Genomic DNA, 14,309 nt, shown 5'->3' with positions numbered 1-14,309 from the left:
GTGGCAGCACTCTAAGTCCTGAGTCCAGGACACCCTCAGCAGGGTCCCTAACACCCCACCCATCCCTACACTTGCAGTCAGCCTGTCAACAGGTCAGAGGGAGAGATGCCTTCTCCTTGGTGTCTTGCTAGCCAGGAAGAGAAGGGGGAGGAGGAGGGAGAAGATGAGGAGTGAGAGGAGAAAGAGAGAAAGGAGGAAGAGAAGGAACAGGAAAAAGGGGGAGGAGGGAGAGGAGTAGGGAGAAGGGCATGAAAAATAGGGGGAAAGGAAAGGGGGAAGAGGAGGAGAGGGCAGAAAAGGAAAAGGGGAAGAGGGCAGGAGAAGGAGGAAAAGGAGGGTGAGGAAAGAAGGGAGAGAAGGAGAGGAAGGAAGAGAGAGAGAAGAGGGGATAAGGAAGGAGAAAGAGAGAGGGAGGAGGAGAGAGAGGGGAGACGAGGAAGAGGAGGGAATAGGAAAAGACAGAGGAGGAAAAGGAGGGAGAGGACAAAGAGGGCCAGTGCCCCTAAGGACCTCAGCAGAGCGCATTGAGCAGGGCTGAGAAGTGGTCCTGGGGTGTGAAGACATGACCTTGGGGGTTGGGTTAGACAGAGGATCCCTTCCTGGGGTCAAGGTAGGCCCCTGCTCAGTTGCTGAGGCCTTGGGTCATCACCAGGCTATTTGAACGCAAGTATCCCCTTTAGGAGAGAAGGCCCTAGCTCATCTGGCTACTCCAGGGTATGGAACTATAAAAGGAGGGTCCATGGGAGCTGCTGGCTTGAAATAGGGCTGGTGGTTGAGGTGATCACAGGAAGTCGTTGGGTGGCCAGACAGAGCTGGGCTGCCCCTCGCCCCAACTTGGCCTAGACTGGAGGCTGCGGCGGCGGGAGGGAAGGTCCAGCGGTGCCAGCTGTCCCAGGGGCTGCACCGCCACCTGCTGAGCGGCCCAGGCAGCCACGGGTCCTGCGCCGCGGGGCTCACGCGCGGGGCCAGGGCCGCTGCAGGCAACGAGTAGGTAGGAGGGACGCAAAAGGGGGTGCGCAGGTGAGCTCAGGCTCATCGCTCCCCGGCGCGCCTGCCTTTCTCGCCAGGGAGTTGAGTGCCCCGGTAAACACCAGGAGCGATGTGCGCTGTGTATCCACGGAGAGACAAAGCCAGGGCGGGGCGGGGGCGCCGCCCGCGAAACGGGGGCGGAGGTCCAGGGCGCGGACTAGCCTCCCCTGGCGCAGGTCGCCCACCGCCTGGGAGCCCTGAGCCTAGCCTGCGGACAGGTGGAGCGGGGGCGGGGCGCTGGCTGGGCGGGTCCCGCCCCGGGGGTGGGGCTGGGCGGGCCGGGCGGGGCGGGGCCGCGCCATGCAAATGTCGCCCACGGGCGGCCAATTGCCGGCGCTCCCCGCGAGGCTCCGAGCGCCCTGTCCCGCCGGCGGCCGCGAGACGAGAGAGAGCGAACGAGCCGCAGCGGTCCGGCGAGCCCCGAGTGCGGCGTAGGGCCAGGGCGCGCCGCGAGGAGCCGTGCAGCGCAGCGCAGCCGCCCGGCCCTCGTCCAGCAGCCAGGCGAGCGCAGCGCTTCGAAGCCGAGCGCGCGCCACCGCCTGCGCCCCGCGCTGGGGAATGCGCCCTCGGCGCGCCGGCCAGGGGGCGCCCGCAGCCCGCCCCGGGGGAGGCGGCCCCGAGCGCCCCTGAGCCTTCCCATGGCCCGGGCTGGGGCCCGGGCCCTCGGCTGCTGACGCGCCCGAAGCCCGCGGAACCGGTTAAGCCGCGGCCGAGGCGCCGATCCCGGCTCAGGCGCAGCGGCGAGAGGGCGCGGGCAGGGCCATGGCCCCGGGGGGCCGCTAGCGCGGGCCGGCCCAACGGGAGCCGCTCAGTGCCGCCGTCGCCGCCCGAGCACCCAGGCTCCGCCGCTGCGGAAGAGGTGAGTGCAGCGGGGACCGGGAGGGAGAGGGCAGGCGGCCGGTCCACCCCACGACCCCTCTGGGACCCGCGGCACTGCAACTCCGCAGAAGTGTCCGACGAGCGGGGCTCAGCGAGTCGCGGGTCTGCCCGCGGACACAGGGGCGACAGGACTGGGGCGGGCTTCGTACCTGTCCCGGCGGTCCGGACCCCTTAGCTCCGGAGCGGCGTGGGCATGTGTGGGCCTGAAGGGTCACCAGTGTGCAAAGCAACTTTTCTCCTCAAGGTTCTGGGTGGGTGGGTGCTCCCAGACACCCCCACCCTCACGTTGCTAGAGCTGGAGTTCCGATCCCCCTTCTCCCGCCTCAGCTCTCCCTCCCACCAATGCCTGAGGCAGCGCTCTTCCCTGGTAGGTGCGCCTGCCCTGCCTCAGTGTCCCTATCTGAGGACCGGTCAGCCTGGAAGCAAGCGCCATACTGGCAGCCCTACGTGGGGGGTCTCCCAGAGCAGCGGAGCAGGAGGACTGCCAGTCCCATGACTTTTCTCCCAGCATTGTGTCAGCTCCCTGACCCCAAGCTGCCACCTTGGGTTTGCTTTTACAGCAGGGAGTCCTTCCTGGAAGAAGGGTCGGCTGTAATGTGGGGTGTAGGTGAGCTGGTAGAGCCTGCAGTTGGGCCCCGGTTTGAACTGGGGCCCAGGTAGTGAAGTGGACAGGGGACAACAGGAGCTTGGTGGGCTTGCCTGGAGCAGATGGGATAAGAGGGTGGCAAGGTGGCCCAGGAATGAGGCAGTGCTGGCAGGAGTTGGCTGGAGCTCCTCCGGCGGCTGGATAAATAACTCCTAATTCTTGAGATAGTTGTGTTTTGCCACCAGCACATTAATGCCTGGGGAGGGTCGGGGAGGGGGCCAACTGAAGGCTCCAGTGCGTCCACCGTGCAGCTGGGCCAGGTTGGGGACCCCTGTCCTCCTGAATTAACCCAGATTGTCTCCCAGCAGTTGCTATTCTAGTTGCAGAGATAGAGAAACTGCACCCAAGGGTTGGGAGTCTCATCTCAGCCCAGGGGATTGGATGGAGCTGGGGCCCCTTCCCAGGCTACCCGGGGGGGCTGTGCCTAGACCCCATAGGGTATGGGGTCTATTCACGTGGGGCACAGGCACACCTACCCCTGCTGCTCCCCTTCAGCTGTGAAGAAGCCAGGCCCGGAAGTGCGGAGGTGGGGGCCAGAGAGGAGGCAGGGGCTGGAGAGAAGTCCAGCAGCCCAGCCTCAGCGCGGGCTGCTCAGCATACCTTGGGGGGAGGATGGAGCCAGGCTCAGGTGACCTTGACTGGGAAACCCTGGCCACAAAAGGGGGATTTCAGTCCCTGCTATGCTGGGGTGGCTCTGCTTCCTGGTCCTTGAGGTGTTGGGGGATGGGGAAACCGAGGAGCCAAGGAGAAGCTCTTGTTGGGGGTGGGGGGAATATCTGAGGGGCTGGGTAGGGGGTGGGGTACTGTTAATAATTTCCTCCCCATGTCCCCCACAGCCCCTGTTCCTGCCTCCCTTCCATCAGGCAGTTCTCAGCTCTGAGGAGCCAACCTCCTTTCCCTGAGGCAGGGCGTCCTCCCCTGCCCCCCACTCCAAGCCTGGGAGGTCTGGATTGGGCTGGACAATTGGACCACCTGGCCCCCTGTCCTGCCCCCAGGTGCCTCCGGACTCCTTCCTCTGGCCGCCCCTTCCCTGCACCCCTTGCCAGCCCCAGCTCCTCGGTTCTTTGTTTGAGCGTCTCTCCTCCGTCCCTCCCTCTCTCCTCCCTCTCTCCTCCTCCCTCCCGCCTGCCTCCCTCCCTTGCTCCCTCCCACCAGCCTTCCTTCCCTCCTTCTCTTCTTTCCTCCTGGTGGGCTCCCAGGTGGCGGTGGCTGTTCCTTCTCTGTCCACCCACCTGGGCTCAATCTGACTTGGGGGCTTTTCTGGGGCTGGGGCTGAATAGAAGGCATCTAGGGGCTTGCAGAGGGAAAGGGACTGTAAAAATGCTGTCCCTCCCCTTGCTGTGCTCCCTCTCCTCTCCTTCCTTCCCTCTCCTTCTCTCCCTGACCAGGCTAGGCTGCCCCAGCGGGGGCTTGGACTTGGGCCTTGAGGCCCCAGCAGACCTGTGCATCCCTCATTCACCTCTTTAAAGGGCCAAAGCATCCTGGGAGGTCCCTGTAGGGGCTCAGTGGAAAGGCCCCCCACCTCCCTGGACACCTTAGGTGATTCCAACCCTGTCCTTGGTGACCCTGACCTTGTCACCATGAAAATAGATGCAGGAAAAATGAGGTCATGTGGGAGGAGGCAGGAGGCAGGTTGACATGAGCCCCTGACACATAGGATTAAAGCTGTCCAAGGGACTCAGACTGCATCTTGCCTTCCCCAAGCCACGACGGTATCTCTCAGCTCTCCTGAGCCCCACCCCACTAGCAGGTCAAGTTCTTGAGCAAACTCATGCTTGTGAAGACGTGTGCGGGCATGCAAGTGTGGACGTGTGCATATTCACACAACTGTTAGTGGGGGCCTCCCAGGTACACCCCGAGGGTGATGGTGGCTACGCAGCCCTTTCTCCCACATGCCCCCCTTGTCAGAGCCTGCCATTCAGTCAGCATTAGCTTTGAGCCCCCCCACACCGGGGGAGGGGCTGGTTCTGGTTCTCCCTTCCCCCAGCAGGCCTCCCCAGGAGGGGGCATCTGTGAGGGGAGATCTTGAAGGAATGGGAGAGGTGTGCCAGGCACTCAGGAGGTGTTCTCGCTGAGGCACCGCATGAGGAGTGGGCCAGGAGGCCTGAAGCTGCACTTCCTGAGTACCATGTGTAGTTTGCCTTGGCAGGAGAGGCAAGGGCTTGGGGAGATGGGTCAGGGGAGGGCACCAGGGTCTGTTCAGTGGGGCCTAAGAGTCAGATGTGGAACCTGGATCTTGCCTCAGCATTGGTAGCCATGGCAGGGGAGTAACTGCCCAGCCACATCCCAGAGACCTAGCAAGGGGCCCGGGGTCCTGCCTGCCATGGGAGAAGGGGATAGAGCATATCTGGGGGAGGGCGCTCACATTGCTATCCTTGATGCCCCCACTCACAGTGCATCCTGGTGGGGGGGGGAGGAGTTGGCACAGCTTTGTGCCCGGAGGGAGCAATATGTTCTAACAACTGGTGCTGGGCTGCATTTACCCAACAGCCAGCCTGCCTGGGGAGACAATATTTGAAAAACAGAGTATTGAAACTTGGACCTGTTGGGGATGTGGGGGCTCAGAAGGGAACAGTGCATCTGGCTCAGACCCTGCCCCAGGCCCACTGACCATCCTGGCTCCCCCTCTTCACCCTCTAGAGGCACAGCTGTAACTTTTCCCTAGCAGGAAGTCCCTCTGTCTGTCTGACCTGGGTCCCTCCTGCTTTGATTTTAGTAAAAGTGGCACCTGCTATTCTCTGCCTCTCCTTTTCTGACTGGTGCTGTCTCTCTTCTGCTTTGGGCTATCCATTTGTGTCTCACTCATCCCCCCACTGTCTCCCCAGCCTCCCCTCCACCCCAATAATCAGGTCCAGATTTCTCTTCACTGGGAGGAGAGCTTTGGCTGGAGTAGGCAGGAATGTACCCCATCTCTTCCCTCTTTCCTTGAGGTGGGAGAAAGAAGGGGAAGCCCACTTTGTTGGGGGTGGGTGCAGGGGAGAGAGCCTGTTGGGAACTGGAAAGGGCTCCAGGGTCACAGAATTCAGTGTGCTCCAAGGCGTAGGCTGGTCCCCAGCAGCCCCCATTAGTCCTAGTGAGCCCAGGCTGCCCACCATTGCCTGGCCCATGGCTGACACTGCTCCAGACGAAGGCAGACAAAAGGACTTATAAGAGGATTGCACACCAGGGCATTCATGGCCCCAGGCTGGGGGTGTGAGCGTGGAGATACCCACTGGAGGGAGACTGAGGTACCTTGGGCAGAAACTGAACAAGGGAAATATTGGTGGGGTGGGACTCCCCCATCTGCCTCACACATTCCAATCTTGGTTTCCTGTCCCAGGTGTGCAGAGAACAGAGCCTGCTTCCTGGGCCCTAGGCCCCTCCCACAATGCCTGTCGCTGGTCTCCTCCTCTGGGCTTCCCTACTGACTGGGGCCTGGCCAGCCACCCCCACCCAGGACCACCTCCCGGCCATGCCCCGGGTCCGGCTCTCATTCAAAGGTAAGAGGCTGCCTCGCTCTTCCCCAGGAGTCATCCTTTCTTCACTGCACTTGGCCATTGCACAGGAGAGAAAGGAGAGAGAAGGCAGGGCAAAAACAGGACAAACTGTACAGCCCTGTGTGTGTGTAGGGGGCTGAGGGGGACTAGGGAGGTGGGGACTTGCTGGGGAAGGCTGGAGACTGCACCACCTAGACATTTTGCCAAAGGATCCTAAGTCTGGGCATCTTCCAGGGTCAGATCGTGGGTTCCTGGGCTGGGTGGCCTAGGGTCCGGAGGGGGTCTCTCTCCGCGTGATAACTGGGGAGATGGGGGTGTCACTCCTTCCAGACTCATGTTTGCTGAGGCCCTTCCTTCTCCCTGCTATGCGTCTGGTCCTTCCCTGAGCGGTCCCTGGGGTGGAGGGTCAGACAGTTGGGCAGACACTGGGGAGCAGGACCTGCTCTGCTGGAGTGTGGGCATTTGAGGAACCTTCCCATGAGTCCCCAGGTGGGAGGGCACTGTTGGCTGTGACTGGCAGGGAGGCCACCTGGTGGGTTCAGGCAGAGCTCATGCTAGTATGAGGACCTGAGGACCTGAGATCCCAGTGAGCACTTTGCCTGGGAAGTCACTGGAAGGTTTTCAGGACGAGTTAGGGTCTGCAGAGTGGGAGGCTGGCTCCCAGCCCCATCGCCTTTGCAGCAAAACCGCCGGGCAGTTGAACGCACATGGTCCACACAGCTGGGTGTAAGGACGGCTCGCTCACTGGCCACTTCCTCAAGGGTGTGTGTGATTGGAAGAGTCTACCCTGGGCCTGGGGTGAGGGGCAGTAGCCATGCTGGGGCCTGGGGGACCTGGGGTCACTGTGAGTTCTCAGCCTTGGCCCTCCTCTGGCCAGAGGTAACTTCATGCAGACGCTTGCCCTGGGTGGGGCCGACTCTGCCCGGCTGGCTGGATTTCTGGGCAGCCATATTGGGGTGAGGGGCTGGGCTGACCTTTTCTTCCTCAGGCTTGGCTGAGGCCCAGCCCGCACCTCACCATGTCCCCCCACAAGGCCCCTCCCCTGACCTCATCCCACCCCTGCAACTTGATGGGAGGAGTGGGGAGTAAGCTGCTTATCATCAGCATTTCCCAGTCACCGACTTCTGGAATTTCTGCGGATGTGCCTGGAAGGCAGCCTCTGCAGGGCCTGAGAAATGGGCAGAGAAGAGTTAATCAGTTTGGGTTGGAAAAGCACCCCCTTTCCCAGGCTTGGGAAGGTGAGATATTTATTCTGCTGATACCTCCACCCTTCCCTGGTGGAATTCCTCAGAGCAGATTAATAAATCTTGAAGGGACCAGATCCCTCCTCACCCCCTTCCTGGCCCAGGGTGCTGGCGAGGGAGTGAAATGTTTCCTCCCCCCACTCTCTACCACCCTGGAACCCTGTGTCTACTCTGGGTGTTGATTTTGTCATCATGCGTGCAAGGAAGCAGGAGGGACGACACATAGGGAGGTCCTCTGCTCCCTTTAAACCTCAGACTTCTGGGGCAAAGGGGCAAAGGCTTCTGTTCCTGTTTTCCAGAGAGAGAAACTGAGGCTCGGGCAAGGGCAGGGCCAAGGTCGGGCAGGAGGAGAGGTGAGGCCAGAAATAGAACCCCGGTGTCCTGGCCTTGCCGGCGCCTACATTGCGTCGGGTCGATTCCCTCTCAATTAGCTCTGAAGCCGACACCCGCAGTGACTAAAAGCTGAACTTGCTGGCAGCCAGCCTACGGAGCTGCCTGCTGTGGCGGCCTGGGGTGGGGCTGTAGCACGCCTGGGGCATCCCAGGGCCTCCATGCCTTTGCACACGCAGGTTCCCTGCCCTGGGTGACCTTCCCTGTTCCCATCTGACCTCGTGTCCTAGTTTTATGCTTAGATGTCACTTTAGTTTAGCAGACACTTGAGCACCTACTGTGCACTAGGCCCTGTGCTGAGTACTGGGGACTCTGCAGTGGACAAGGTGGGGTGCTCACAGCCAAACCAGCTGAAAAAGCAATGGACACACAGGTGGTCAGTGCCCCTGGGAGCCCAGCGCTTGCTGTGACCAGGCCCCATGCATCCCCCATGCTGGGTGGTCTCAGCCTGGTCGTGTGCACACCGAGCGGCCCTCAGTGAGGAGCAGCCCTCACCAAGTGTTTGTGGAGTGAGAATGGAGATCAACGCCTAGAGAAATGGGGATCTCATAGCTAGGCCAGGGGCTGGGAAGGGGGTTGTCCTCCCTCCCAGGGTACACATGCGGGCAGAGAGGGGCACTTTCAGAAGCACTGCTGGTCACTCTGGCTCCATGTTGCAGTTTCGTCATCTGTGCCTTGGATGGACACCACAGCTGGCACCCCAGGCTGCAAGGGCACAGGCTGGGCATCCCCTGCCCTGCCCTGGGTCCTGCTGTAGCTGGGAGGTGCCAGTTCCGGCCTGGGTAGGGTTAGACCCTCCAAGCCGGAGGTGCTGGCATGAGGGGCCACACTGCCTAGGCCAGATAAAGGAACAAAGGCAGGAACTGGGCCAGGCTTGGGTTGCTGCCCGCCCATCCGCCCAGGCACCCCAGCTGGCTCTAGAGCCAGGAGGCTATGAGGGCAAAGGGGCCCAGGGTTCAGTCAGATTTGGGGGGCTCCTGTGGCCCATCTCCTGAACTCCTATCAGCAGCCCAGCGAAGATCAGGCAGAAATGAAGGGTCACATGGGGAAGATTTCCAAGAGCAGGCGAGATATTCTTTGATTCCTGGTTCTTGAGAACTCACAGATGCCTGGGGTTGGAGAGCCTGGCCAGCGGGACCCTCTTTCCTCCACGCATCCATGCCTGGGCCTGGAGTGCCCTTCACTGAGTCACCGGCCAAGTCTCAGAGAAAAAGCTCTCCTCTCCCCACCCTGAAACAACCCAGGCTGTGGGGTACCACCTCCCTCCGGGGTAGCAGCAGGGGGGTTGCCAGGGCCCTGCAGGGTCCTTTGTTCAGCCTGGGGAGTGTTTACTTTTTCCCAGGAAGCCACCCCCCAACACAGTGCTGCTGCCTGGGCTGGCTTTGTCCAGGGCTTGGGACGAAGAGGTGTTTGGTGGGGGAGAAGGGTCTTGTGATGACATGAGGCAGTTGTGCTACTGGGGAAACTGAGACAGGAATAGAGAGAGGGAGCAGAAGGTCTCCTTGCTGGAGGAGGTCAGGAAAGATGAAAATTGACAGAAATAATAGTAGGTGGAACAAGGCAGGGTTCCCTCCAATGCCCGCAGAGGGTCTGCCTAGGTTTCCTATGAGGCAGGAGGCTTAGAGGGGCCCAGCGGCTTTCCAAGTCACTCGGGAGCAGGACTGACGTTGAGCCTGGCTCTGCCTGATGCCTGAGCCTGTGCCAGGTTGAGCGTGCAGAGCAGGGGTGGTGGTGGTGCTGTGGGGACAGCCCCTTTCCGTGAGCTCGGGACAGGGTTCCAGGATGCTACGGTGCTGGCCTCAGCCTCCCCAGCCTGGTTTCCCAAGGAAAGGGTCAGGGTTGACTGAGTCGGTTCCTCATGCCCTCTGCCTGCTGAAGCAAGAATCCAGCCCTTCCACTGAGCAGGATCTCTGAGGCAGCCCTCTCACATCAGAGATGGGGAAACCAGGGCCCGAGAGAGGAAAGGGCTCCAATGTCCCGAGCAGCCCTGGAGTTTGGGCCTCCTCTGACCCCAGGCCCACAGGCTTGCTCAGTGAGGAAGGATGATCTGCAGGTGAAGGGGGAATAGACGGGTGCTGGTCACTGCCCACCCACCTATCTTGGCCTGGCCTCTGGGGCTAATGGCCCAGAACAGTGCCGCCATTCACAACATCTGCATGTGGCATCAGAGGACCAAAGTTACCAGGTCTCCTTGTTTGGAAATGATGAGGTTACATCCCATTTACTTCACTCCTGGAGGGTGGTGAGTATGAGTTGAGGTGGAAGTGCCTTTAGCAAGCCTTGCCGGGGCATTGGCCTTGCTGCAGGGGGAGGTGGGGCTGGAGATCTAGAGGACCTGCTCTTGCCCCCAGGGGCTCCCCGGCCAACCAAAGCAAGGCATGGGATTTCAGATTGCAGAAGAGTCAGGGAAGAGGGGGTGGAGGCCCAGGAACTTTGAGGCCAGGGTGGCACCAGGTAGCCTGGCGGGGGTCGGGTGGCTTTAACAGCTGTGGTGAGGTTTGGAGCTAGCGAGCCAGTGAGGGGTGGGTGTTCCAGGATGAGCCAGGGTCATGGAGAAAGGAAAACCCAAAGCGTGAACTTGAGCCCAGATCCCTGCATCTGAGATCTCAGTTTTCCTGGAAATGGGAACTGTCTTACTGCTGAGAGGGTACTTGGAAGTGGCTAATTAGGGAGTTGGGAGGTCCTGGGGGCTGTCTGTCCCCTAGCTGGCTAGGCATCGGCCTTTGGGGACAGTGGAGACAGGTTTCTTGTGCTTGACCGAGAACCTGCCTGAGGCCCAGCCTGAGTCAGCTCTGGTCTGGGCCTTTAGCTGTGGCCTGTCCAGGTCCAGCCAAGCCTTGGATGGGACCACCACTGGCTGGGTCTCTGCACAGGCCTCGTCTCTGGTTCCCTGGCATGATGCCCACCCCTCCCTCCCTGGCTCCAGCTTCCCTTGGCACTAAGCGAGGAGCTGGTGCATGCTCAAGGAGTAAATCATGTTCCTTGGCAGCCCCCGCTGCTTCGTAATCGTAAAGAATTTAAAGAGAAACCGCCAAGATAAAAATCTCACCCTAGTCCGTAAAAGCATCTTTCACCCTGTGCCTTGGGAGGCAGCGAGCCTCAGGGTGGGCTCTTGGCTGCCGGCACCTGTGTGTGTGCCTCTCTGATGCCTTGACCCCCCTGGAGGTGGTAAGAGCTCAGAATGTGGCTTCAGGGCTGTGGTACTTGGCCCCTGACTCCTGAGAGACCTCTAGCTCCTCACCCAGGGCAGAGAGCAGGGCTCTTAAATTTGGTAAAATGCAGAGGTGGTGGTGATGGCTTAACTGGCTGGCCCTGAAGGCAGACAAACCCCAATTCTACCATTGTTGGCTGTGTGACCTCAGACAAGTGGCTTAGCCTCTCTGAGCCCTGGTTTCCCCCTGTGTAAGGGGGGAATGGCAGTGGTCCCATGGAAGCAGCATCCTGAGGGCCCAGACTGCCTCGCCTGCATCCTGGCTGTGGAGAGACCTTGAGTGGTGAACTTTTCTTTGTGTTCCCACTGCCTTGTCTGGAAAATGGGGATAAGAATAGTACTGGCCTGGCTGCACTGGGAAGATTAACTGTGTGAATGCTGTGACTGCCCAGGCGAAGGAAGTCTCAGGAACCAGGAGCTGTGCTGATGGTGGCAGAAAGGTGAGGGCTGAGCCAGAGGGATGCCCCAAGGAGTCCCACACTGCCTCTCCCTTCCCTCCAGAATGCTAACTTTTGGTAAGGGAGGTGGCATTTATAAGGACTACAGGAGGGACCTGAGTCCTGTGGGGTGGGTGGAGTGGGGTCAGGAGGAGAAAAATTCCTACGACTGGCATGTGGGCAGGCTTCATGGAGGAGGCCGCATCTGAAACAGGGGAAGGGGGGTCGTGGGAGAGGCAGAGCAGGGGAGAGGCAGTGTGTGCAGTGCAGCTCCTGGGGAAGAAGGCAAGATGCTAGATGGAGTCTTACTTTTGAGGCGAGGATATGGAGTTTGGACTTTCTATTTGTGGTTTTTAAGTTCTTTTTTCTCATGGCAGAGGTACTAAATATGTATTATGGAAAAATTCCAATGATAGGGGTGCATTTGGTGGGGAGTGAATGCCTTGGCAGTAGCTCCCTGGAGATAAGCTCCCGAGCCTGGCCGGGGCACATGGCCGCTGCAATGACCCCTCCTGTGAATACCGCTCTGGCTCCTTAGCTTGTGCTAGGGGTGACCAGACCTGGCTGCCCACTTAGGCATCCGCTCACTTAGAGCTGGGCGGAGGGCATGTTTGCCTGGCCTGGCCTGGTGCTGTCCTGGGAATCTGAGCCCTGCCTCAAGGGAGCCCTTTGAGCTTTGGAGGAGCAGAGAGGATTCCTGCTGCATTTTTCTTAGAAATAGCAAGAGGGCCTTTGCCAGAGGCCTGGACGCCAGAAGGCTATGGTCTGAATCCAAAGCCCAGCTCACGTGGGCGCCAGAGCTTGGCAGGCCTGCAGCCCCCCGCCCAGGCTGCTGAGAGCCCCAGGGAGAGGGCGGAGGCCTCCTGGGCTCCAGACTCTGACCACTGGCCTGACCCAGTAAAAAGTGGGATCCGGGCAGTGGCTGCTGGCCTAGGATCCAGGGGACAGCCTGTGGGGGGGGGTGGCTGGGGCTCAGCTAGGTGACTTGTGGCATTCTCACTGGGGCCCCCAGCAAGCACCAGCTATCTGGTACATCTCTCTGCAGGGCAGGGACAGACCCAAAGCAACAGGCCCCTCCAGGGATCAGGAAGCCTTTGGGGCTGGGAAGCCTCAGTTCCAGATCCCCCTCCCCCACTCTTCTTCCTTCCTTCCTCCCCTGCCCCCCTTACCTCCCCCCTCCCATCACCACCCTTCCTTGGCTTCCTACCCGGACATGCTCTTTCCTTTGAGGTCTCTGCACCCAGCCAAGAGCCTTGTTTCTTCCCACTTAGGGCTCAGTGCTGATGCCCTGGTTTCCCTCCGCGGCAGACCCCGCTGTCGTGTTTCTGTTGGCCAGCCAGCACGGTTGTATCCTATGGGCCATTCGCTACAATTGGCAGAGCAGAATTTGGGGGCCCTTTGGGCTCCTGCTGCCCCCAAGAGTGGGTAGCACTCTAGGGGCCTTTGCCTGAGGCTGCCTGCACTGTCATTTTGATGCACACCTTCCTGTCCCAGCACCAGGCCTGTGTGGAGTGCTCATTGCTTTAGCTTGACTAGCTACCAGCCCCACCCTGCCTGGGCTCCTGAGCATGCATCTGTCTGCTCTCTGCCTCAGTTTCCCCATCAGAATGTTAGAGGGGGGGCTAAGACTGCCTGGAACATCCTTGGAATCTCTGGGTGGGAGATGTGAAGGGGCTGCAGGGACCACAGGAGTCCAAGGAGGGCAGCAGAGATGAAGGCTGGACCCAGGGCAGGGGGAGGGTCTTGACACCCACCAGCCTGTTGGTCCCATCAAGGCCTGGCCTGTCCGTCTGGGTGATTTATCAGAGTAAATGAGCCATGGAGAGTTTGTTGTCTTTTGCAGTCACGGGAGGAGGAGGAGGTGGTGGAGGAAGGAGTGAGGGGTTTCCGGGCCAGGTCTGGAATGTGGGAGGAGGGGTGGGCCCCGGGTCTCGGAAACTGGAGGCCTCGCTGAGCGGCCATTTCACTCTCCCCACCTGAGAAATGAATCAGTGCGGCGCCCCTCAGGACTGGCCCTTCCTCCTACCCCCTTCACACTTCTTGGGGCACATTCCTGTGGGATCTGCTTGCCTGGCCCTGGTCACCTCTTCCCACCCCCTGCTCAGAGCCAAGTCTCTTGACCACGCTGCGTCCTTCCAGAGCTGAGCTGGAGCTCTAACCTCTGCCCGGCTGCTGAACGCGCAAACGTGTGCTCACAGGCAGCTGTGTGTGCTGTTAAGTTCTACGTAGGACCTCTTGGCCCCCTCAGACTTAGGACAGTCAGGGGCCATGGGGCCATGGGGGTGGGCAGGGGTCAGTGGAGGCACCTAGGCTGGAGAGCTCCCATCCACTAGGACAGAGGGTCAAAAGTCCCTGGATGTCCTTGGGTGTGGACCCTCTGGTTCCGGGCTGGCGTGTGTGCCAGGGAGTGACCCTGCTGCTCCTTCCCTTCTGGCTTTTCCTGGTGAGGATGAGCCGTGCCCCCGGCCTGTCCTCTCCTGGGCGGAGCAGGTGGGCGCTGGGGCGGAACGGGCATGGGAACGGCATGCCTGGGCCTGCAGGCCCCAGCCCCCAGCCCCTGAAGCGGGAGGGACGGAGCGTGTACCGTGGAGCTGTAGCCCAGCTGGGCAGCTCTTACCCCGCATGTATTTGGTGAACAGCTGGGGTGTGTACAGTAGCCCTTAAGAAGGGGCCCCTCGTTCCAGAAGATTTCCCATCTTGAGGGTCCCACTGGGGGCTCTTCTGACTTCACCAACTCCCTGCACCCCTGGGATGGATGTGTCAGGGATGCAGGGGCTATAACGCCTGCCTCTCCACCCTCTTCTCTGGCCTTGGGTCCCTCTCCCCTGGAGGAGCTGACATTTCCCAGGAAGTAGCAGCTCTAGGTGGTGAAATATGGTAACTGGGTCCTCAGTTCAGACATTTAAATTAAATTCAATCAGAGCCAGTTATTGAATAAAAACACGAGGAGTCATTTACATGTTAATTATGTTGAATGGACTAGGAGGCCATAATTAG

At 60.4% G+C, this 14,309-nt stretch overlaps 1 protein-coding gene across 3 annotated transcripts in view; it reads left to right on the top strand.

Moving 5' to 3' along the window:
• Positions 1 to 1,646: 1,646 nt before the first annotated feature.
• Positions 1,647 to 14,309, top strand: part of SEMA3F (semaphorin 3F) — a 35,762-nt gene continuing 23,099 nt past the window's right edge. The window contains exons 1-2 of one of the 3 annotated variants that reach the window (XM_045530181.1): positions 1,647 to 1,888; positions 5,874 to 6,033. In XM_045530181.1, coding sequence (XP_045386137.1) covers positions 5,922 to 6,033 — 112 coding nt within the window. In that variant the 5' untranslated portion in view covers positions 1,647 to 1,888; positions 5,874 to 5,921. Of the gene's footprint in view, positions 1,889 to 5,530; positions 5,782 to 5,873; positions 6,034 to 14,309 lie in introns of those variants that run through there. The other 2 variants (XM_045530183.1, XM_045530182.1) reach the window with 2 other exon arrangements.

Source organism: Lemur catta, chromosome 18 (genome assembly GCF_020740605.2).
Source record: "Lemur catta isolate mLemCat1 chromosome 18, mLemCat1.pri, whole genome shotgun sequence".
In the NCBI taxonomy this organism is placed as follows: Eukaryota; Metazoa; Chordata; class Mammalia; order Primates; family Lemuridae; genus Lemur; species Lemur catta.
Note: the sequence above shows the minus strand (reverse complement) of the source record. Positions and strands in the feature narration are given on the sequence as shown.